At 41.0% G+C, this 24,735-nt stretch overlaps 1 protein-coding gene across 7 annotated transcripts in view; it reads left to right on the forward strand.

Annotated features, from left to right (window-relative positions):
- Positions 1-24,735, forward strand: part of RARB (retinoic acid receptor beta) — a 324,037-nt gene that overhangs the window by 215,877 nt on the left and 83,425 nt on the right. The window contains exons 1-2 of one of the 7 annotated variants that reach the window (XM_033085726.2): positions 13,847-13,954; positions 14,075-14,161. The exons of 4 other annotated variants lie outside the window; for them this stretch is intronic. Coding sequence is in view for 2 of the 3 variants with exons in the window: in XM_033085553.2 (XP_032941444.1) it covers positions 16,318-16,474 (157 nt within the window). In the remaining variant the exon portion in view is untranslated. Of the gene's footprint in view, positions 1-13,846; positions 13,955-14,074; positions 14,162-15,252; positions 16,475-24,735 lie in introns of those variants that run through there. 2 more of the 7 variants (XM_033085553.2, XM_033085463.2) reach the window with 2 other exon arrangements.

A 24,735-nucleotide genomic window follows, 5' to 3' on the forward strand; every position in this document is an offset into this window, starting at 1 on the left:
TTCTAGAAAATCATATCTTCCCACACTAAAGGGCTTTTTTTATGAAGATATTCTTCTGTTTCCACTGGCGGGACCTTATTAGCAGCATTCAGAAAGCCTCCCAACAGGAAAGTTTTGGGCCCTGAAGCTGTAGTTTTACTTATGTAGTAAGTTCCCTGCTCCCTCTCCATCATTTGAAGGCCTATAAGATCTTCCTCTGTATTGTTTTTAGGATTATTTGTTAAAGCTAGTAAACTAAGGGATAAATCAAAGGATTTTGTGATCATAAAGACTTACAATCATCACTATATTACATACTTGAGTAGGGTTAAAATAACAACTCATTTTTAATTTAAAAGGGGGATGGGAGTAGCGTATAAAGAATACTAGTTTTTATGTAGTTGTCTAGTAAACAACAATGTATAAGATTGCACATCTTGGACAAAATTAGTAAGGAATACAAAGCTGTTCTCACAGTACCTTTCCAGTACCTTTGTTGCCTCTTTTGCAGGTCCTGAATTCACTTCAGCATATCTGAATTACTCAGTGTCCTCAGCCTCAAATGTAAAATAAATCTTAATGCTGACATACATATTAAAAGGCTTACTGCTAGTAATTTAGAGTACTTCTTCCTTATCCCTCCATTTCTTAGCCTTTCAACATGCCAGTCTGGTCATGTTTGTAGGCCATTCTTAAAGCTGAAAACTTCTCAGATGAAAACTGAGTGCCTCGCTTAACTGGTGAAGCTTAAATGAAGAGAATAAAAAGATTCTTTAAATCTGACGATGAATTTTATACATTTGGCAAATTTTTTAAGATCCTTCCCATAGTTTAGTACCTTTCTTTAAGAGTAAGTGGTAAGATGTGGAGCCTTACTAAAACTGCTTTTATTTAAAATCTTTAGAGCGCCCACTGTGACTTAGCTTTGCAACAGCCTTCACAGATCCTCCTCTTTGATGTATGGTTGCTCAGTGTAGCACACATCACAAAAAACTTCCCTTCATACAGCCAACAGCTCTAATATGCAGAAGGTATTCAGTTACCAGAAATACCTTCTGTAATGAGGAAAGAACATGGGAGCCTGTACTTGGCATTGGTGTGCACCCTCCCTGTCACCGTGCCATAAGTGGTCCATGCAGCCAAGAGTACAGTAATTTCATGAATACAAGCCGCACTGACTATAAGCCGCATCTCCAGGTGTTAGCAAACATTTCGTTCTTTGTCCATACACAAGTCGCACCCAATTATAAGCCGCTCTGTCGTTCGCAGCGAGGACCCGCGTGCAACAAAGTTGCCAAATAGTAACAGAATTGTGGGCTGGTGGCGTTTACTGGCTCGTCTCGGGCTGTGAAGGGCTGCCTACTGGGCCAGGTGGCCCAGCTCAGCGCTGCCACTCGGCGGGGCCGCTCGGGGCTGGCCGCCGCTGCCGCTGGGCTCGCTCGCCCCAGCCCGGCACTGCTCCGCGGCGGCAGGCGGGCATGGAGCCCCCTGGCACCCGCGGCGGCGGCAGGCAGAGATGAAGCCTGCCGGCACCCGCGGCAGCAGGAAGGGAAGGAGCACCCCCACTCCCGCAGCAGGTGGGGACAGAGCCTGCCTGCTCCTGTGGCGGCAGTGGCAGGCAAGGACGGGAGCCCCTGCCTTCCCCCCGGGCCGCGGGGATGGTAGCATGGGACCCCCCATCTCTCCCCTGGGCTGCGCTGCCTGAAGGAGGGAGTCCCCCGCCTTCCCCCGCCTTCCCCCACCCCGCGCTGCAGGCACTGAGCCCACTCCACCCGCCGCAAAACAGAGTAACCAATGTGTAACAATCGCGAAAAGCTGGGTTTTACTGGCAGTTGCTCGATTCGGCACCTCGGTTTGCACTTCTGGGGTTGGAAATGTCAGAAAATTATTCACATATTAGCCGCCCCTGAGTGTAAGCCGCATTTCCGGGGTGGGAGCAAAATTTTAGTCAAAACAGTGCGGCTTGTATTCATGAAATTACTGTAATTATGAGAAATGCGTGTTTTGTGAAGTACAGTGAAGGCTCTGTACAAGTCTGCAAGCAGCTGAAGAGAAACTCAAGCAGTGGGCATGCATAAGGCCATGTTGGGATGAGGTAGGTGTGCATAAAAAAGAAAAATCAAAGAATAATGTGATTCCATAAAGGACTGTCTATATATTGTGAAGATGCTACCAGTATTCCCAGCCCAGGCTCTATCACTTCCCAATGAGTGATGCACCCAAGTTCCAAGAGTTCATAAAGGCAGAGCATGGAACATTTGCATCCAGGTTTTGACAGACTAGCAGAAAACTTATTTATAGGTGCAAACCCCAGTTCTGAACTTGTATTTCAATTTTGTTGGGTCTATATCTTGAGCTTTGGAGAAAGTGAGGCGCACTCTGAGTATCTTAAAATAGGCTAAAATCACAGGCTGGCTCTGCATTTCTGTGTAGGACATGACAAAGTATTTTTGTTCTGGACCTCCTATGATCTCCTACTAAAGCTGCTAGCTCCTAGTGTCTAATATCCTATAAAGGCCTTTTAATTATTTAAAAAGTTCTGCTTTATCAGTTGACTTTTTGTGGTTCTTGCTGTCACTTTATTCTCTGTTTTCCTGCTTGTCATCTTTTCTTCCTCCTTTAGTTGGGTGCTTGAAATTAGTTTTAAATGTATAAAATTAGACCCATTTATTTACATAGCAGCTGTCAAAGCACAATACTCTGTTCTCCAGAAGTAAGCACACAAGAAGGTTCATCCCCCTGGAATTTTGCTATCTTGAAATTGCAGGGAGTTGGGTTTTCTAAACCCTCTTCTAAACCTATATGAGTAATATTAAAAGAAAAAACATTCTGCCAGGAGCATGAAACCTCTAAGTTATTGTCACACTGGTGTCACTTGCTAAAGCCATGTAATAGGTTTGTCAGAGAGACCTGCAGAAGAAAGAACCATCTCTATCATTCAGTGGGAACTTGAAATAGAAAAGCTGTGACTTAATTCCTTATGGTGTTTTCTTGGCATCGGCTCTATCTCCCCAGCTCTTATTCAGGCTGAAAGAAAGAGCTGTTTTGTTTTGTTGTGTTTTTTCAAGAGAGTAAAATAAAATATTAACTGTATTTTTCTTTTTAATATTGGGAGCATAATAAGGTCTCTTAAGAAAAAGAAAGCCAACCAGTAAGCCTGGAATGTCTCTCATTTCTTTAACAGCTACATAGTGTGTGCAGCTGAGATCTGCCAGTTGGATCCTAGCAGGGGAGAAACCACTTTAGTTTGTTTGGTTTGTATATGGAATAACATTTTTCTTTCCTTGGAATACTTGTTTGTCATCACTCCGCTTTTGTGTTTATGTTCTGCTTGGAAATAGTCTCCATGCTGTATATGCATTTGCCAGGATGTGCACATAAACAATGTTCCATTATGGGCCGCTCTGCATATTCCTTATTTACACCATATACATTCACCAGTAAACACGGGGGAGAATGACAGAGAGCAAACTCTTCTAGGCCCCCTTTTTTCAGTTAGTCCAGACTTTCTGCCATATGCTTGCTGAGGTCCCACTTCTATTCATGTTTTTATTAGGTAGAAAAAAAGTGTCCAGACTTCACACAAAGCAGCTTTTGTGTTCTCTGTCAAAAAAAATCTTCTCCTATGAAATGTTGATAGAAGTACCCACAGCCCTTGTGGGGGTGCAGAGTTTGAATAGGCCCGTGGTGAAAGCACAGGAGAGGAGAGCAGGGGAACTGGGGTACAATTTTTGCTGCTTGTGTGCCATGAACGAATATTTAACTTCTTTTTTCTCTAGTTTTCTATTTAGCAGCCGGGGTCGTACCCCTCATCTTGGTGCTTGTCACAAAGGTGATGTTTTTAAAGCTTTAAACTCTTTCAGAATTTTTGCTGGAAGGGATAAGAAAGGCCAAATATTGTTTAGTGTAGCATAAAATGGTAGTTTGACTTAGAATATATGCTGTTTAGTAAAACTATAGAACCATGGAAAAAAAGTGTTACAGTGGCATAAATCATTTTTAGTGACTCTGTGCTTGAAAATGGTCAGATTAGATCTTTTTCTCATTGATTTTGTATTTGGTTAATGATTCCAGTTCTGAGATCATAAAGCTATATAAGATGTAAAAGATACGGGAAAATATCTTTAACCTCTACATTTAAACTATGTGTTTCTTTTGACATTGAAATACTGCAATGACCTGGTAATGTTTTCCAATGTTTTAATTTTTGCTGATGTACAAAAATATCACAGAAGAGCTGATTCGTAATTATTACACATGGTATTGCATAAATTTCTTCCTAATTAAAAAGCTTCTAAATTCTGAATAATCAATTTATGAAGACATGTGGTTTTGACAAATTATACATTTAATTTCTAAAGATTTATTAGAAATTTGACCTGCAGCTAGTTAATTATGGTTATAGTTCTGATGCAGTAATACGGGAGATTGATATAATGATATGGTTGCAAATTTATTTTGATATCACCTACCTTAGTAGGAGGACATGGGAATACACCTATATTTTGCACCATCTTGTTTATGGTGGAGGGAGGCATTAGTTTAATGAAGAGCACAAATATTTGATAGGTCTGTGTTGCATTTGTATGAAAATTCTTTCAACAGAATATAAGCATGTTGAACTTGGTCCTTCAGGTTTTACCCTTTTGAAGGCTACATTTCCAGTGGTGTCAGTGAGAGTTTTAGGTGAATAATGGTAGCAAAATATGAACTTTTAAAAAATCTCCATAATAAGAAATTAAATTGATTCTTCCTAATTAATTTTCAGAACACAAAATATTTCTGAAGTAGCTCTGTTTGTACTATCTCCCACCCACTATATTGGTAGTCCTAGTTTTTGAAAGTCAGCAGCTAAGTAATTTGAGATGAGTTTTCAAGATATAATGCAAGAAGCCAAATTAAATAATAAATAGAATTTTAAATTATATCTTTCTATCCCATCTGGATTTGCAAGTGATGTATAAGAATCTTAGAAAGAGAATGCAAATGAACTTCTAGAATGTGAAACTTTTAGAAAAGCAAGGCATATCTTAACCATGTAGATAGTCCTTTCAGTAACACACAAAGGTTACCTGTTTTATTAAAGCAACCAAAAAAAAGAAACTTTAACAGGACTGTGGTTTCTTCTGGCTGATCTGAATGGGAACTGAGGAGCTGCTGCTGAGCAGCGATTTTACGTCATGAAGAGATGTTGGTGGGAGGTGTGTGTTACAGGACCTGCTGTAACTTTACTGTGTCCATATGTGAGAATGGTGGGTGGGGGAAGAGGAGCAGAAGATGAACTGGTTCAAGGCTTTTCTCCTCTAACCTTCAGGTAAGAGTGTCCTTGGGTCTTCCAGGGTAAAGGAAAGGTATAGTCTTACCCTGCTTGTCTGAACAGGGGCAGTGTCACTGGTGCCTGCCTTTCCAAGCATTGTTTAGTGCCCATTCTACCAGAGTCCAATTCTGCCTGTACAAAGAATGAAAAAACAAGAACTCACTTACTGTAACCAGAAGACAGTCAAAAGTAAGTGTAATATCACATCAGCCTGATCTCTTATTTTCTGCTCTGGAAACTTTGTAGCTCCTTTTTCTTACGGAGTGTGCAGCTGTGGCTCAAAGCCGTGAAGTGTGACCACACCAGGGATGCCTGAATGAGGACGTGTGCCCTTCCGGCCCCCAGGGACCATCTAGCTCTCTTACAAGGGAGAAAACTAATGTAGCTGAATTTTAACATTTTAAAAATAGAGAGCTTTAGGGATCTTTGTCTTAGGTATTCACTTTTTAAAATTCAAACTTTATTATTTCTGATAACCAGAAGAACATGAATTTAAGAGTATATAGTATTTTTGCTCACATTTGATATCTATACACTGAAGCATAATGCAGTTCTAAAAACAAAATAGGGAAATTGCTATGATGAAATAAATAGAGATTCCCAGATTCATCAAGTTACTTGATGTCAGTAATTAGAAAGCACTATTAGAAGAAAACCAACTAGTATTATAAGATTTGTAGGAGTTATTTCAGAGTTCACAATAATCAACCTGTACAATTCTGAATGAAAGCAGCACGTTCTCTGACAGTGAAAAATTCTCATTTAGATTAAGTACTAACTATGCCAGCTGAGGACTCTTTAATTCTTCAGTAACCATCTAGACGGAAGTCAGTGAGTGGGCAGAATTTGGGTGAGAAAGACCATTGGTACTTGATAAATGCATTCTGGATTGGGTCCCCACAGACTAAGCATTAACTGTTTGATGAGAAATACACTTTGTGTTTTACATACGTCACAAAACCTGAAAATATAAAATATCATTTAGACCGATGTGAACTCCCTTCAATCTCTGTTTATTGTACCATCAGTATCCTGTGGTGAGTCAGATAGCTTTGCTTTTACCCTGGTAGCATTCAACTCATTTTTTTCCAAACCATTTTTGCAAACCTATGAAATTATTCTGTAGCAGGAGAAGGAAAAGGTCTCCTAAATCATTCCAGATATGTTAACGGGGGAAGGGTTAATCTACCCTCAGGAGTTGCTATGTAACTGAGTCCTGCTGGGAGAGTCATGGTTTCCAGCCAATGGGACTCACCCCTACAATACAATGCATCTATCTTGTGTTTCTTAGTTGATGTCAGTTATTGGAGTTTTTCCTGAACTGGAATTACACTCCCGCTCCTTTCATACTCTCCCACTGAGTCTTAAATAATTGTATTCCACACCAAAGTCAGAAAATAACAGTACAATGGTGTGCTTTTATTGCTGAAAATGTTACTTTGGACAATTTTGAGTGGTGTATAGAAAGATGTCTCATACAGCAAAACTAGGAAACTTTTAAAAGATAATATTTCCCAAAGAACTTTAGGATATAACATGCTTTGGATTGCTTTTAGTCTTCCTGAAAGCCTTCTCCTACCTTTGTGTTGTCACCTGTGCACTCAGTCCAGCACATCTTCTTGTGCAGAAAGAGCAGAAAAATGTCTTAGCCTTAAACTGTTCATTCCTGCCTAAGGCATTTCAAGAAGCCAGTATTGATTTTCCCCGCATCCTGATTAGACTCTCTCCTTAGCTATTCCTCTTCTCTAAGGCCACTCAAGGCTTGAGGGCTGAAGCACAAACTCTTTAATTTCTCCTGTAGAAGAGCCAGTGTGTTTTCTCAGCTCAAGCAAAGTCTCTATGGTTGCACCAATATATTTCTATGGAAGAGGTGGCACTTCTGAGGTTTTTTGGGGGTTGTTTTTTGTTGGCTTTTTTTTTTTTTTTTTTTTTTTTTTTAATTTTCCCTGGAGGTGATCCACCCACAGTCCCTTTGAAGGCTACTGATAAGATGAGGGAGAGACTAAGCCTAGCCTGTAAAAACACTGCTTAGGAATCTCTGCTTTGGCTGTTGGGGTCTGATAGGAAGCAAGAGAGTGGAGTGGTATCTGTCAACATGTCGTTCAAGTCTCAGTAAGTTTTACACTTCACTTAGATCTTTGTGCCTCATTTTTTCCAGTGAGGTTCTGTCTGATAATCTGTGTTGGCAAAGCTCTTAGCCTTTCTTGCATGCTTGTGAAGTTCTACCTACGAGTGACATAATGTTCCTGTATTGTTCAGCTAGCAGAATAGGCTGTACTATTAGTGGCATGCCCTTCTGCTCTTAGTAAGTCTGTTAAAAAAAAATCCAACAAACAAACAAACAAAAATACCGCCAGAAAACCCCAAACCTAACAATTTTTAGACAAATTTAAGAATCCAACAGGTGGACCTTTCACGTTTTTTAAGGTTTTAATTAGCATGTATGAACCAACTTGTCATTTAAATCTGACTGGGGATAAGAACTCTTTAGAGAGAGTTACAACACATTTCTCAGGATTGGGAATGTGCACATGCCTTTCTTGTAACTAAAGCTTCTATAGATTCAGGCTTACTTTACCCATCCAACAATTTTGATAATTCCTTGAAATAGCTTGGCCACAACCCTGTCTTTTGGTAGAATGGATGGATGTAGTAAGGGTGAGATCTCAAAGCCATTTGGCAAAGGACAGAATACACATTCTTCTTCCCATGTCTCCATATGAAGTTGAGTAAGTCTGTTTTTCTAATAGTCTGATAACAGTACTTGGAAGATCAGTGTCCCATGAATGAGAAGCCTGTTCTTGAGGATTCTTGCTCAAAACTGATTGGATTGAAAGAAATGTTTTGGTTTTTTTCAGTGTGATGACAAGATCTGTGCAGAACTGTTCAGTCAGAAGGGTGAAGATACCCAAATGAAGAGGTTTTGGTCTAGTTTATGCAAAACCAGTTTGATAGTTCTATAGATCTGTAAAGCCTGATATGCTTAGAAACCACCTTGCATGTCCACCACTTTATTTGGACTAAAGGTCCCAAAAGGGAATAAAAAGTGATACTGCACAAAGCCTGGGGCAGTATGCTGCCATAATATTGAACTGCACTCCAGCTCTGTAAGTTGTCTTTGATTAAAGCATGTGTATCACTTGTGAATCCTTGAACATGGACATAACATGTGTGGACATTTAATCCCTTCTGTGGTCCAATATGGGAGTCTTGCAATCTAAGGGTATGGGAATTTGCAGATCTATTTAATTATGTGGGACTAGCTTAGTGAAGCAGCTTCATGCAAATTTTTCTTTGTTGGCTTAAATTGCACAAATCAAGTAGAATTTGAGGAATGCACCAAAGAACAATTTGATAAGTACACTGGCCTAGAATTTGAAAACCAGGAAACATTGTGCTTGTTCTGAATGCAAGAGAGGTCCAGCCCAGCCTGACTTTTCTTGAGATCTCATCTACATTTGAATGTTACACTGGTATAACAATGTAGGGTGAGAAAGCAGTTGTTCCTTTTTGAAAGAGTTACCTATCCCAGTACAGTTACTGTAGTGTAAAAGGAATATACAGAATCCTTTACCTGCTCAACAGTAGTTACACTATGATAACCTGTATGCTTGTAAAACTGACCCCGTCAGTAAAGTTTACTTTTCAGGCTACATCAATAAAGTTACAGTGATAACAGTGTCCCTCAGAGGACATTACCCTCAGTTAATTCACACATTATTGATGGCACATGTTCTACATAAGAAACCAGACATCGATTTGCTAAATACATGCCTCAGTTTCTGGGTAATTCTACCTCACTTACAGCAAAAATATATGCAGGCTGTTCCCAAACAGAAAGCACATCTGCATGACAGAACACAAAGGTGTGAAATTACAGTGCATTAGGGCAACAGGCAGAGTGGAGGTGTTGGCATGATGACCATCATTACCAGCAGATTTCAGGCAATGTCACCACATTGTCATTGCTGTCATTACCCCTGCTAGCCAGGTAGCTGTGCCAACGCCAACACATTTTCCAGTCACCCCTTCATTCTTCTTTCTAATATATGCCAGAGATAGGACACTGGGCTGTTCTTTCAGTGGTTGATGTAGGTTTGGGAACTAGATAAGTGGGAACTGGATTGTCATGAATACGCACGTCAAGCTGCTGAGTGTGGATCTATTTTTTTCTATTGCAGTTTACATTCACAGCATAATCCACTCTAATCTGCATTGGGCTTTATATGACCAGAACTTCACTCAAATGTGTTTGAGCTATCTCAGGCCTCTGCCATCCCTCTATATGGGTTGTCCTTGTCAGCAGTGCAGGAGCACAAGCCTTAAATGCTGCTTAAGTCTGACTTAAATGAAATAGGGCTTAGGTAAGGCTTAGTCTTTGTTAGAATGTATGTATGTATGTATGTGTGTATGTATTGAGCTGGAGTTCCAGTCACTGCTTGGTAACTTTGTTTTTTTTCTGGAAGAAAGCCATCAGGCCTAACTTTTCACCAAGAGTTTAAGCTTCAACTAGTGAACCTGTCGAAGAAGTACAGTTGTCCCCATTTATATTCTGATTCTGGTTACAGATAGAGTGGTACAGTGCCTATGTTTGGAACTCCCATTTATTCTGCATGTTCTCGGATTATTTATTTATACATTCTGAGACACCTTTCAGGATATCAGACCATCAGGAAATACTACCCTTTTGTTAGGTAACTTTCTTTTTTCTACCTCCTTAAAAAAGGCAGAAACAAAGTAGTTACTTGAACAGTCTTTTTGAATCTCTGTTTTAGTTTTAATGGAGCTTTGTGCTCTTTCGCCTTCAGCCAACCATATATTCAGCATATAGGAAACTTTATTGTTAGTAGTAGTATTCTCTGCAGTTTAATATTCAACATTTCGACTTGCTCTTCTGCTCTTTGATACATCTTGATTCTACTTAGGTCTTATAGATCTCCCTACCTTCATTCTCCCTGGATTATATAATGCAATGTGTCAGTGCCATGCATGGCACTCCAGTTACCTCAGCATTTCCATTATAATTCTATGATTTGAGGGATTTATAGGCTAGCAGTAAAAATCTCTTTCTTGGCTAAACCTTGAAGCAGCAGTTCATAGTCATTTAAAAAGAAAACAAAATGAAACAAACCTTTCTTTTCCCCACTTCTCTTTCTTTCTGGTAACCATTTAGCGGTGGTGTTTGCACTGTAGGATCCTCATAAATAGCAAGTGTAGATTCAGTATGTAGCCAGTTTTTAATCTAATAATGTTATTTTCTTTTCATATCCTTCAAAAATGCATGTTGTCCCCTCTTCGTGCATATGATGTCATTGCCTCTTTGCCAACCTTTCAGGAGTCTACAGCCATCAGGAGCCTTTGGGGCCTCAAAAAGGTGCAGTTTGGTCTCTCTCCTTTATTTGCAACACGGATGAGTTTTACAGTGTTCTTTTGTTTATTTGTTTTTTTAAAAATTATCCTTCTCTAACTCAAAGCCTAATAGCTTACTATCTGCTTCTGTGTCACAGAGCTACAAATTTATCACAATTCAAAAAGACATTGGCTATATATGACTATCTAGAATATTGGGGCTCTTACAAAAAAAATTTGGGAAGTATATAAAATCTCATGCTTTAATGCTTAAGTGATTTGCTGTTAGAGAATAGGCTATTAGGGGACCTTAGGGTGAGTTATACTTCGCCAATCACTAGGGATTCCTGTATTTTCCTTAGAAAGATCTAGTAGCAGTCACTCTTAGAAATGGATTGCTGAGCCAGATACACTCCCAGTTTTATCATGTAGGGCAGTTCTCCCTTGGCTCCAAGCCAAAGGATTGTATGGATTCTAAGAAACATGGTTGTATGCTCAAGTTTGTGGAGATTAATTATTTCTATAGCCTTTAATTTAAGCAATCAGCTTTAAAGGCATCTAAAAAATACATATCCACTTGATTAAAACAGACAAAAAGCCTTTATCAGTAAGTGATTCGCAGACTGGTTGCATGCCTGAGTTCTGGGTCTGGAGATGACTAACTCTGCTTTTCCCATCTAAAATAAAATACTGCTCTGCACTGAGTTGTCTTTTGCCAGTTGTTGTTACATTTCAGGCCTGAAATAATTCTTCCTGTTAGTGCAAATTCCTGTTTCGGTCATTGCAAGCTAGCCTATAGCAGACTGAAGAAACCCCTTTTTTTACTTAATTTCACTGTATTTCATGTTTTTTCCATGTCATTTGTGCCATTTCATGCCAGTAATTTTACTGTTTTACTTTCTTCAGGGCAATTCTTGCTCACAATTGATAGCCATTTCCTAGGACTACCTTAGAGTTTTAAATATTCAGCCATTCTCTTGTGACCTAGTGATTTTCTTCCCCATAATCTTTTTACATCATTCACGTGCTCGAGACATGAAGAAAACATCCTTCAACACTAAAATCTACATGTAGTGAAGAGGGAATTCGGGTTTTCAGATTGTTCAGATTTGCATCGCCAGCTGGGGGAGGGGGAAAAAAAAACTGCCAAGGCAGGCAAGTACTGTTTCATATTAACATCTATCGTCAATGAAGAGGTAAAAATCAAAGCCCCTGTGTGTGAGGCAGGGTTAGTGAACTGCCAGTGATTCTCCCAGCAACTGACACAAAGGAATCTGTGAGTATCAAAGCTGAGGCAGCAAGCTTAGTGTCAGCTCTTGCCTAGGGAGTAGAAGAAAACATCACTTTGTCTCTGCTTTCACTGCTTAAACACACACATCATTCACTAGTAACCATTTACTCTGCTGTCAAAACTGTTTCAAGAGAGTGCTACATTTGATTAATAGTAAAATGCATGCAAAAGAGAAAAAAAGTCTGCTTCCCCTGAGATACTTAGTTGGGGAGAATTTCTGCATGCACTTCTTAATGTTTCCATCCTATAAATATGCCTGTAATGTTCTAGAAGTGCTCTGTTGCTTCTAGTAAAGTCATTTTTATTAGAGAGCCTGGTGCACTCATCCTAATTCTACTTAATGCTCTCTCTCTCTCTCAGTGAAGCACATTATGGCATCCTTAGCCTCTTGTACTAACAAAAAGGTGACCAGCACAACCATGTGTGCAGTACATGATTCATAGTGCTGCTTTCTGAATTGTCCAGTGGGTAATTGCAGTACAAAAACCAGAGAAACAGATGTAGACCCTAAACCTTGGCTGTAAATTTTTGTTTTATGATTATGGGTTTCAAATGTGCTATGTCACACTGACAAATATACAGTAACACCAGAGGAAATAGATTTCTGACTTGAACTTGTGCTTTTTATTTCACTTATAGCTAAGAATATGTTTATTGTAAAGTTTCTGCTATCACAGTCTGAGAGAAAACAGGTCAAAGCACTGATGTGAAACCACAATTTCTTTGCAGGGACAAAGTCAAAGATACTGGAGAGTTTTGCTTCCTTGCACCTCTGTGGGTGCTGGGTAGGCATTTAAAATACATGGCAATACTTCATTTGAACTAGAGGACTATTACTTAGCACAATAATTATGATTAGTCCTGATCTAAATTAGAAAATACTCCCCATTTTATGAATGTAGCTTTTCCTGATACTCTGTTGAAGAAAAACAACTATTGTGCTATTTCAAAGCGAAATAGAGATGCATATGTTACTGTATTGTAGAAATAGTGTGTGAGAAAACCAAGCATTGGGCTATTTGAGGAATTTTTAAATTACATGTGCATTTAGTAATAAATATAAGTATTAGTGCAACTATTATTTGCAACAAAGCATGATGATCTACCTGGCTCATTTTGATACAGTGAGAAAAAGCAACCTTTTTCCAGTTTGTACACACTTAAGTGTCACTTCCTGACATTTACTTTCAGAAATTGCCACTCTACATTTTGAGGTACAACTGACAGGTATTATTTTTTAATATGGTATTATAAGACTGCTAATGGGATAAACATAACTGCATTTCTATTTGTCGGATTCTGTTTACTTTTAACTCACATAGGCAACATGTTTGTCTTGGCATAAGCTTAAACTGTTCCAAGAACCCTGGTCCTCACAAAAAAAAACCTGTTTTCTCCCTAAATTGGAGACTGAAAAAAAACCATACTGTGTTTTGTGTCATCCTTTCCAGTTATTTTTGTGGTGATAGATTACGTATTCCAAATTTCTTGTGCATCCTGTGTCGTCTGGTTAGAAAATAACTGTCTGTTAATTTAGCTTTACTATTCCAAACAAAACTGTAGCACTGTAGTCAGCCAAGTTAAAAAAAAAAAAAAAAAAGTTTAGCCACTTTTCCACTTGGCTATTTTAATGCAACAAACACTGTTTTGCTGTGCTGAAATAGTTTAAACAAGCCTTCCCTGAAGGATGGCTTTTTCAGTAAGTGTATGCTGTGCATAAATTTTAGATTAGAGAGTGTCAGGGGCTTCTTCAACTGCAGGAGTTCAGGCTGGGGGAGGACACCCCAAAGGGCTGAGAAAGTCCTTAAAAAGCCCTTTAAAAAGCGCTGTTAAACTCCAGCATTTGTAACTCTTCTGCCTGAAGGGAAGAGGGAAAGAGAGGCTGCCTGCTGCAGGGACAACTACAGCTCTCCCATTGAGGGGGGGAAGGAGGCTAAGAAAAGCTTTTGTTTTAATCTCTTCAAAAGGATTCGCTTCCAGATTGCAGCAGGTCTTTTTGCTGGCCGCTGGTTTTCAATGTGGGTATATCAGTTTCAGGGAACAAGTGCGTGTGCTGTGTGGGGGATTTGTTTTGTGGTTTGGGGCTTTTTTGTAAATTCTTGAACCTGTGTGAAAAGTTTTGTTAATACAATCTGCAGGCATTGTCAGAGAACTTTCGGTTCATCAAAGGACTTTTTGTGGAGAGGGGACACCACATCCATTAAAGTGGCTGCGCAGGTCCCAGGGTGAGTCTCTCTCCAGCATTTCTTTACGGTCGCCAGTGGTGTGCCATGCCTGCTCAGTGTGCCCCTCTCTGCCCGACTCCTATCTTGGGCTTTGCAAGAAATGAGCAATAATCAAGTGTTCCGTTTTCCAGTTTCTGCACCTGAGCTTGCTTTGGAGTGGGAAAGCGAGGCTCCTGTGTGACTTGCTCCTGGATGACGCTCACTGCTGGGGCTGAGGTGGCTTGGCTTACTTTAAAATTAAAGCATGCATGTGGTTATTGAGCTCATGTTCTTCCCACTAGGGCGGAGGGAGTGTTTCCAGGCTGTTGTTATTAATGCTTAAATTGTCCATAGGAGTAAGAACTGGTGGAAGCCTCCATGGAATCTTTCTCGGTGAGCAAGATTTTGGAGAGGGTAGTTACCTACCTAAAAAGCACCGAGCTCTCTGCTGGCCTCATGCAAGTGGTGGGCCCGCACAGGGCTGGCTGAGGCATTGTGGCCACAGACTCGGGAAGCCTTTGACACCTAGACCGGCCATGAGGGAGGGCTGTCGGCAGTGTGGTTTAGCACAGACTTCAGCGGTGGGAGCGGCCCCCTGCCCTCAGAGTGGCTGTGAGGGCTTGGCCAGGGCCGCCTTCCCAGGGAGGTCTCCCGGCTCAGCACCATGGGCTGGGTCCTGTTCCCTATGGATTAGCTCGTGGCCTTTCTCCCCTCCCGGGGAGCTGGGGCTCATTAGCCCTCTGAAAGCTGATACAGCCCCTCCGGGGCCACACGAGCGGCCCCAGCCCCTCTCTGCTAATCAGAGACAGGCAGGACCCGGCGGCGGCGGGGCTGGGGAGGGAGAAGAGGGGATGCGTGGCTTTTTCCTGCCCTGGGCTCAGTGGTGGGGACAGACCCTCCCGGGCGGTGCCAAATCGGACCCATCGGGGAAGCCAGGGAGCGCTGGGTGACTTAGGAGCCAGAGTGAGGGATGGATGGTGCGGAGCGATGGGGCCTGACCGCCCAGGAGGGACGGGCCCCTGCGATTCCCCGCTGGGAGTGGGGCTGGCACCGGCACAGGCCCTGCGAGTGGTGCCGAGCGGGGCCCCCGCGGGTGGCACTGAGCGGGGTCCCTGCTGGCGTGTGCCGGGGCAGCGCCGGGATGAGGCTGCTCCCGAGCCCAGCCCGCCAGCCCAGCAGCTGGGGCGAAGCCCGTATCCCTGGCTGTGGAGCAGCGGCAGCGCCTGCGCCTCGCTCGTGGCCTCTCCGGGGAGGAAAGGAATGTGTGTGTGTGTGTGAGGGAGGGAGGGGGGCACAGAACTTTCAGCAAATCGAGCTGGAATTTTCAAATTCTCCATTCCCCGCAACCGCTGAAAACACCGCTGTTTTACTTCCCACCCCCTTCCCCTCCTCCTCGACGTTGTGTTTGGCTTTTTATTTTTATTTTTTTTAAATTACTTTATTATTTTGGATCTCTTTGTAAGTTGCGCTCCCCGTCCGCACCCGCCCGCTCGGCGGCCGCGGGGCGACTCCGGCAGGGCTGGGGCTCGCCTTTGCCTGCCCGCCCGCCTGCCTGCCTGGCTTTTTTGCAGGGCTGCTGGGAGTTGTGAAGGCGTGTGAGAATCCTGGGAGCTGGTGATGTCAGACCGCTTGGGTCATTTGAAGGTTAGCAGCCTGGGAAGGGTTCACGGAAAGTTCACTCGCATATATTAGGCAATTCAATCTTTCATTCCCTGTGACACAAGTAGTAGGAAGTGAGCTGTTCAGAGGCAGAAGCATCTATTCACGGCCGAGGGGGATCCCGAGCCTCCACCGGAGCTGTTTTATCCCGGGGAGGTGGGCGATTGGCACGGCGTGGGACGCGGCACACACCCGGCGAGCGCCCCAGGAGCTGGACTGACTCTCAAGAAATTTTGGGGGGAAATTGATGGTAGCTAAAACTTGGAATGCAGCTCGCATCCCCCCATCTTGCTGGATTGGCTGGGCAGCCTGGAAAATGGTAAATGATCATTTGGATCAATTACAGGCTTTTAGCTGTGTTGTCTGTCATAATTCATGATTCTGGTCTGGGAAAAAGACCAACAGCCTACGTGCCAAAAAAGGGGCAGAGTTTGATGGAGTTGGGTGTACTTTTATGTGCCATTTTCCTCCACACCTAGAGGAAAGCACTTTTGCAGGCATTCTGTGCAGGGGGAATCATGTTTGACTGTATGGACGTTCTAGCAGTGAGCCCTGCTCAGATGCTGGATTTCTACACTGCGAGTCCGTCTTCCTGCATGCTCCAGGAGAAGGCTCTCAAAGCATGCTTCAGTGGATTGGCACAAACAGAGTGGCAACACCGGCACAGTGCTCAATGTAGGTCCCAACTGTTATTTTTCCACTTTAAAGCAATTACTATTATTATAATTGTTGTTGTTGTTATTTATTTTATTTATTTACTTGCATGTATTTAAAACAGAAAGACTGATAATTAAGCGCAGAGGTAATGAGGGGTGGGGTGAGTTTTTGTGCAAAATGTGGTTTGCAAGCTTTTTTTTTTTCTCCTTCTGGCAAGAAAGGAAAAATGAAAGAAGCACGGGACTTCTTTCTGTTTATCCCTTCTCATGTGGCATATTGATCCTAACAACAGTTGTGGAGCCAAACAGGAACACATAAAATCGTAATGTAATACAGCAAATACTTGCAAAACTCCAACCGGTGAAAGACAAATTTACATAACATCTCTGTGGTAGCCTTTTCTTTTCCCCCTCCTTAATCTAATTTTGTGGCACATTTGCTAATCAGGATGCATGCTGTCTTGAAGTGCATTTTAGCAGAGCAGCTAAGCAATTAAAATATTGATCTCTACAGTACTTGCAAAGATGTGGAATTGCAGTGGGTAGGTGCCATTCCAAAAATCAGACAGTAGTTACAAGTTTCCGAAGAAAAGGCAATATTTCTTTGTACTGACCTTGCTGCCACCTTTCTTCTTCACTTTGTTGCTCTAAGAAGTTGCTGTTTTGCTAGAAAACTACTTACTGTGAACACCCTTTGAGTTTAACCATCAATTATTTCTATACCTTCAGATTCAGACAGCGATGCACTGTTAAACAGAAGAGTGAGAGTTAGTAGTAGGACACTTCTGAAAATGTGTTACTATGTTATAGGATCTTGATTTGTTGCTGAAATATATAGATGATAAACAATAGTGGTATTTTAACACCCCAGTTTCAAGTTTGAGAAATGACAAAAAGTGCCAGAAAACATCACCTTATGCTATGCTTAAAAGCTTGCAGGATGCTTCACTGCTCTGACGGTGATTTAGATAAATGACTTGGCTATCTATCAAAATGTTTTTAGCACGCTCTCGAACACTTCAGTACACCATTAACTGTATAATGCCATTGGAAATTTCTGTTTTGCATTACGTTAAAAAGTTAACTAGGAATTAGAAGAGTTCCCTTCGACATTTCAAAGGGGTGGAGTAGGTAATTGAAAAATAAATTTAAGAGTGTTTGGTGAAATAGTGTGTTTCACTCGGCTCAAAAGTTTTCAGATACCATATGACATTTGTGTGGGTTGAGTAATGAAAACAGAATTGTAAAAATCAGTGACTAGCAGCCTACAACACTGCAAATGTTTTGATGTCTTTACAATTAAAAGGCGACTGTGAAGTTCAGCATGGGATATTTATTTTTTTCGCAGTTTTCAAAATGCTTCAAACAAAATATGAAACAAAGCTTTTGCTTCAGAACAGTGTTACTAGCTGTGGGAGAGCTTTGGTTAGCAAAAACAAAAATCCAAACCAGATGTTTTACTAAAAACGCGTTTTCCTCTTTTCATGGTTTGAACTTTAGTATAACTTCAGTGGTGATATTGCGGAAACTTGGAATTAAATAAACTTTCCTGGAGTAGGGGGCATATATACTGTTGTTAAAAGCTTACACTTGCAAAATATCCTTTAAATAACTCCTGGCTTTAAAATTTCCTGCTCTTTCTCTTGTATGTTCTTAATACCTAGAAGCAGGATTCTTAAAAACAAAATATATGGTGTTTGTTCTTGGGCAAGTTAAACACAGGATTACCCTTATCAGAATGGAATGAGTGGTAAATATGTCATTTGCCTAGGGCCTGTGATAAGAGACAAGTGTTGATAACAGGAAAGTTTAGCTAATCAAAGAAACGCATATTAACAAGAGTAAATAAAAATACAGGAAAATGCGTTCAGGAATCCAGTTTTGTAACTTTGTAAGCAGTAGGATTAATCTTCACTGCATGGGAATTTAAAATCAGGCCGAAACCTGAATTATAATACGGTGGTTGTAATTTGAACTGTGAAAGTTAATGGTATAGAAATGTGGAAAAATAATTTAGTTTGAGTGAGTCTAAATTAAGATTTCTGTTTGAAATCTTAGAGCAAATTTTGTTTTCAGTTTTGAAGAAAGTGTAAGCAGTTTATGCATGAGTAAATATATAAATGGATTATGAAATACTAAAATTCTCTCAAAGTGTGAGATTTTTTATCTTGAATCTTGTGAAAATATGACAGAACTAGAATTTTTGTTGTCCAGAAAGCTTTTAGTAGTTTAAAGGTTGCTCCAGTACTTATAAAGATAGCAATGTTTAATTCTAACTTTGGCATTTCCCAATTCTCCATTTTTAAGAAGACTTCTGTGGTTTGATGTAATAATATCAAATTTTATTTAATTGTTAGAAGTGTGATAGGGGACTTTTTGGGTCTAATTTGTTGTTTAATTTTTGGCTCTGCAAAAAACCACCAGTACACCTGCAGCCATTGCCTTAGGCCTTAGAAATATTGCTTTGATGGAAACGTGATTGTAGAGTGAAAGGTAAATGGTTGTTGAGGGAATAGTACACAGATAGTGCATACTCAGAGCAGGCCAGTAACAATCCCAGACAGCATCAGGGTTTCAACTGAAATGCTGGCAAAATTGGCCATTGCAGGGTTTAGTGCAGAATGCTGTAGGTCTCCAACTTCAGCACATCTTCCGTACGTTAATCCTGTTACAATTCACTAAGCTAGTGCACTCCTGCAGCATCATGAATTTTCTAGTCCATGAAGGTCTGCAAAGTAAAAATAGAGGATAAGACGCAACCCAAACATGACCTTAACTTGTGTGGTATTTTTTTCCTCTCCCCTGTGGGAGGAAAAACCTGATATGGGTTTGCAATGCAACTGTTAGCCGCTGCGTATTGCATGGTGTGTTAAAAGAACGCAAAAAAATCCCCTGATTCTGCACTCATAGGAGTTTATGTTTTATGTGATTCCAGTTATATTGTTGTAGATCTAAAATGAGATTGTTTGTTTGCAAAGAAAATCGTGGACTCAGAAATGAGACTAGAACCAACTGCACTTCTAATCGTAATTTGTTCTCGCGCCTTTTGTTGTAAGATAAAAATCAGGTTGGTATAATTAAATTAGACAAGGATAGTTCTTAAGAGGACAAAAGAGTTAAGATTGAAAGAATGAGTAATTTATAGTTTCTTAAGTAAGTTAGAATATTCTGCTCTCTCGTAGTGCAGTGGCAACAAATATTGAGAGAGAACCAGTAACTTTTGGTGAAACATGAGCTAACTAAATACTGCGGAAGTGGGAACAGGACAGGTCCTGAGAGAGGAGCTGCAAAGAATGGAGATCTGACCTTGGAAAAGCCTATTAAAAAGTCTTCATTAGTCTTCATTAATTAAACAGGCAAAAAACCAAATGAGCGGGCCCAAAACAAGAGTAAGTTTGTTTGGCATTATGTAGTGTTTCAGCTAATTATATCAAGTAGATGACTACTGCCTACTGCATTTCCTTAGGGTTAGAAGCATAAAAAAATTGATGAAGTAAAAAGTTATGGACATGGCAGTGGAACACACTGAGATGTTGAGGCTCTCATAGTACCCAGTTGTTATTTCAGTTTGGTAGGAAGTGTTTGCCTAGAGAGGAGCTGGCAGGTATTAACTTTCAGAAAGTTCATGAAGATGGGACTCCTGAAAGCATACGTTTTCCTTCAGAATTTTGGATTATTGCAATGTTTGGGTCAGGTTCCCATTCCCTGCCAGCACTGGAAACATCTGTGTTCCACAAAAAAAGAGAAAAGAAAAAAAAGCTCACTACTTTATTTTCTTTCATCTTTCTGAATTAAAAAACAAACAATTTGAAGTGAAGGACTTGTAATCTGCATTCCCAAGTATCAGATTGCTGCAGGTGTGTTTGCTAGTGCCCAGAAGGCAAGATCTGTTTGAACCAGGTTATTTTCTTTGAAGTTCATCTATAAACTTTACAGCTAAATGGCTAGGACTGATTTGTTAAGGGATAGAGTCTTTGTTTAAATTTTTATACGTCTAGCTTAATGCTCTGAAATATGCGATTAAAAAAAAAAAGTTTGCTTCTGATCATTTCATTTAAAAAAAAAAAGTGGGGATATTTTTCTACCAAAATATCTGAAAGGGGAAAAACTATACATAGACTGTGATGCAGTTAGTCAGATTTGGCTGCTGGCACAGAAAAACTCTAATGGACACGCACCACTGTCAAAAACTCCTGCAGACAAAAATGATGAGAGGCTTTCGGTGGTGAAGTCAGGGTGGGATAAGCTTGGAGGAAAAGCAATGTATCTTTGGGTGACTCCCTGCTTGCCTAATGAGTCTGTGCAGCAAAGGTGCAACTTGTCAGAACAAAGCCAGGCTTCTGAGGCGATGCCTTGAAGAGGGTTACGGTGAAGTTAAGGAGTTGAAAGAGGGAGATAGTGTTTCAGACAGCGAAGTTAGTCATCCTCACATCCAGTTAAATCCCTACTTACTGCTGAGCGGTTTTTGTTAACCATGTGTGCGTCACGCCAGCCCCGCAGCCCGGCCAAGCCGAGGGGCTTTGCTCGGGGGAGCGAGGCGCCCTGCTCGGCGGATTACGGTCCCACCTCCCCGAAACGCGCCAAGTGACTGGCTTTGCTCAGGTCTAATTTATATACCGCCCTTTACGCGGCCGATGAAGTGCGGCTGTGTTACACAGCCAGCATTTAGGGTTGGGAGCGGGGCTGTGAAAGGGACATTGTGCTCGCAAGGACTGCTGTCTGCCGCGGTCGGCCACGCTGTGCCCCGTCCTATTGAGACCTCAAAAGCAGAGCACAGCTGTGATGAGTTTCCAGATCTGTTTGGCCGTGGGGACCGGCCCTGGTATGCGTGCGAGCCGGGGGGGAGCATCCCTCTCCCCTCACGGTTTCTGCCTGGGGGGCTGGCAGCAGCTTCTGAGCAGTGAATTTACAGGGGCGGGCGGCTGGGGCCAAATTAGTTGTGGTTTCAGAGGGCTTTCCAGAGCTTTGCTAGGCTGTAGCACGCAGCCCCATGAGGAAGGATATCAGTTGATGTATAAAATGGCCAAGGAACTTCGATAAATAGACTTTACCCTTCAAATCCAGAGGTCCTGGCAGCGGCTGTGCGGGAGGGTGGGGTTGTACTTTTCCCCTTCCTGTACTTGGACACTTTTGATTATCCAGACTTTCTGGGGCTGAGCAGGGCTGCCTAATAACAAAGCCTGCATAATATAATTGCCTAAATAGGCCTATTGTCCTTTTCAAGTCACTCTGCTGTGAAATCTTTCAACTTTTTGCTGAAAATGTTGCATCTAACATTTAGATGGCTTAGTGGCTGCAGCGAGGAGGGGTTCCTTTACCCTCATTTCTCATTGCCGAGTGGTTGAGAAACTGATTATATTCCTGCCCCCTATTGATGTTTACTCCTTTTGGGAGGCAAATATTTTAGCCCCTTCTGGCAGGGTAAACTGCCAAAAGTAATAGGCCTGGAAATACAAAGCTATGATTGATTTTGACCTTTGCTCATGTGCATGAAGTCTGTCCCCATGCACTGTGACCCATGCCACTTCTTGCTGAAATCCAAGCCCTTTCAAACCAAATGGAACCACAAAAATACAAGCCTCAAAATGCTCAAAACTATTCTAAAGTAACAAAATAATCATGTTCTCTGTGCTTCAGGAAAAAGTACAGACAGAAGGGTAACAAAACTGGATTTTCTAGCAGGCAAACCTGGAGTAATGCCTTACTGCTGCCACCTTTTTATGAGAACCATATTCCAGGTATAAAAGGAACAAACTGATACAATGTGGAAACGATTCTATGCAGTTTTTTGGTCACAGTAATCTTAGCTGTTCCTCCTAATTGTAATCTGAAAACAACTTGCATCCAAAACTATGGATTTTAAACCGTCTTTTAAAAAATAATCTAAGGTCTGGGATTTTATTAATTTTTCATTGCATGAGCAAATGTGTTAAGAATGTCAGAAACAGTAGCCTAAAGTTAGCATCCTAAATCCACATTTCATGGCTTCATTTCCAAATATGCTGAGCATCTAGGAGCTCCCTCAGCATTTTTTAAAACAGGCCATATATTTGGATGCTCAAATACTATTTAAAACCTTCATTTAATATTAAAAATGTTTACAGGACTGTTCCACTTCCCCCAAACTACATCAGTAATTCAATGACAGTGTTCACAACATCAACAGTGAAAACAAAGTAGGACTTGCTTATAAAAATATATTACTATCTTTCCATAAATTTACAAATCAACTGAGTTTTTTTCCTTGTATTTTGTCTGACTCACAGGTTTCTCTGATTCTCTCTTTGCTTCTCTGTGATAAAGTCTGCTCAGCAGATATTAATTGTGGTATAGATTTTAATAGCTAGATTATCTTCTTCATATACTCACTTATCATTTGCTGCTGCTCAGGATTGCTTTCTCAGTGGCAGCGAATTAATATGACTTTGGTCACTGTGCATTTTGCTTATTTGGGGGGGGAGGGAGGAGGGGAAATCTAGCTTTCTTCAGCTCATTTTAGTAATCTGAATAGGAGTGTAGAACTTGCATCATGTGACAGGTCAGCTCACCAGCATGGGGTCCCTGTGTGAGAACCTCCCTTGTACATGACAATCTGATAAGGATATCATGTGGTTTAGAAACACATTCCCACAATGTTCACTTCTTTGTCTCTTTATTTGGGAGTGGGTAGGAAAAAAACTTTCAACAAACTAGTGCTAGCCCTTATATAACTGACCCCACTTTCTTTTAGTGTTCTGTTTGAGCCTTGCAGCTTCTTCAAATACTTTTGTTAAGAGAGATGGAAATATAATCCAGCAAGTCTGTGTTAAAGAATCCTAGACACAAAGTATATAACATACCTTCTGTTCCCCCTTGGACAAGGTGATTTTTCTTTTGCCTGCTTATACCATATATAAACTGAATATTATAAAACTATGTAAGTTAAATATACACATGCGGGCGACACTTGTATAGGTTTAATAGGTTAAAGCTTGAATGAGTATTTATAAATTCTCAGAGTGCTCTGGATCTTCACCGCTAAGGACATGATGTTAGAGTCCATCCATAGTTTGGAAGGATTTCCATTTTATGCACTTTCAGTGCCTTACATTTTACCCTCTAAGTGCATGCCCTAAGAAAAAAACCAGAGAAATGTCTCACAGCAAAGATATTTTGTAGCACCGCTTAGTTTCTTTTAATGGTTTGGAGGATCTCTTTCCATTGAACCATAATATTTTTCTCTAGGCTCACATTGTATTTTTAGCAAGGATTTTTGAACAATAAAATGACAAATTAAGGATGTCTTTGTCTTTTACAGCCTTATCTAGTGAAGCACTTAAATGCACTCAGCCCTCTACCCTCGATTTTAATAAGAGTTTCAGAGTGGTTGTATCAGTGAGCCTTTGGTGTATTTATGTACTTTTAGGAAATATCAGTAAAAGTTCATGTCACTGTGCTGGATGTTCAGCACAATGAACATCTAACAACTTTTCTTAAAAAGAAGTATCATTCTTCTTTTAGAGATGCATAGCAGTGCTGTGGAACAATTAAACAGGTTGACCAGTGTTGCACCAATTGGAGACAAAAAACACATTTTGATTTAACACAGATATCCTTCAGTGGGTGCTTTGATTATAGAAAGCCAATAGAAACAGTGGAAAAAATGGTTCAATTACCACTTCCCCAAAACCAAAATACCAAAACTCTCCCCCCACAAAAAAAAAACAAAACCAAAAAAAACCCAAACAAAAAACACCACTAACAAAAAAAAAAAAAACCCACCCCAAACAGTTAAACAATGCAAAAAGGCTCTTGAATCCTGCAATTTTTTTTTTTTTTTTTTTTTAAATCTGAATTCAGTTTGAGGTAATTCCTGAAGTGGGCATTAAACCACTCTGCTGGTCCTCTCTGCCAGGCTGGCTGATGACACAGCAGCACATCATATAGAGTTGTGTATTTCATCTCCTACGAAGTTCCTTCATCTTCCAGTCTTGTACCAGAATCACTCCTCTGCCAGCTGGTGACTGTTACCAAGAGGATTTCTAGGTTCTTGCATGATAAGTGAATGTAACAGCACCTGAGTTGATTTAAGTATTTCACTTGTTCACAAATACCAGTTTGGGACAGAGGTGTTCAGGCACGGTGCAGCTGTGCCTTGGCTTTGGGGGTCTCAGAGCCTCCAGCACTTTTGCCGTGGGCAGAGCCCGGGGCAGGAAACAGGCTCTCCTGCCACTTTAATTCCTCATCTACTCAAAAACTCACAAGAAGACCAGGGTTGCCTGTCTTTCCAAGACTGAACGT

Source organism: Catharus ustulatus, chromosome 1, assembly GCF_009819885.2.
Source record: "Catharus ustulatus isolate bCatUst1 chromosome 1, bCatUst1.pri.v2, whole genome shotgun sequence".
In the NCBI taxonomy this organism is placed as follows: Eukaryota; Metazoa; Chordata; class Aves; order Passeriformes; family Turdidae; genus Catharus; species Catharus ustulatus.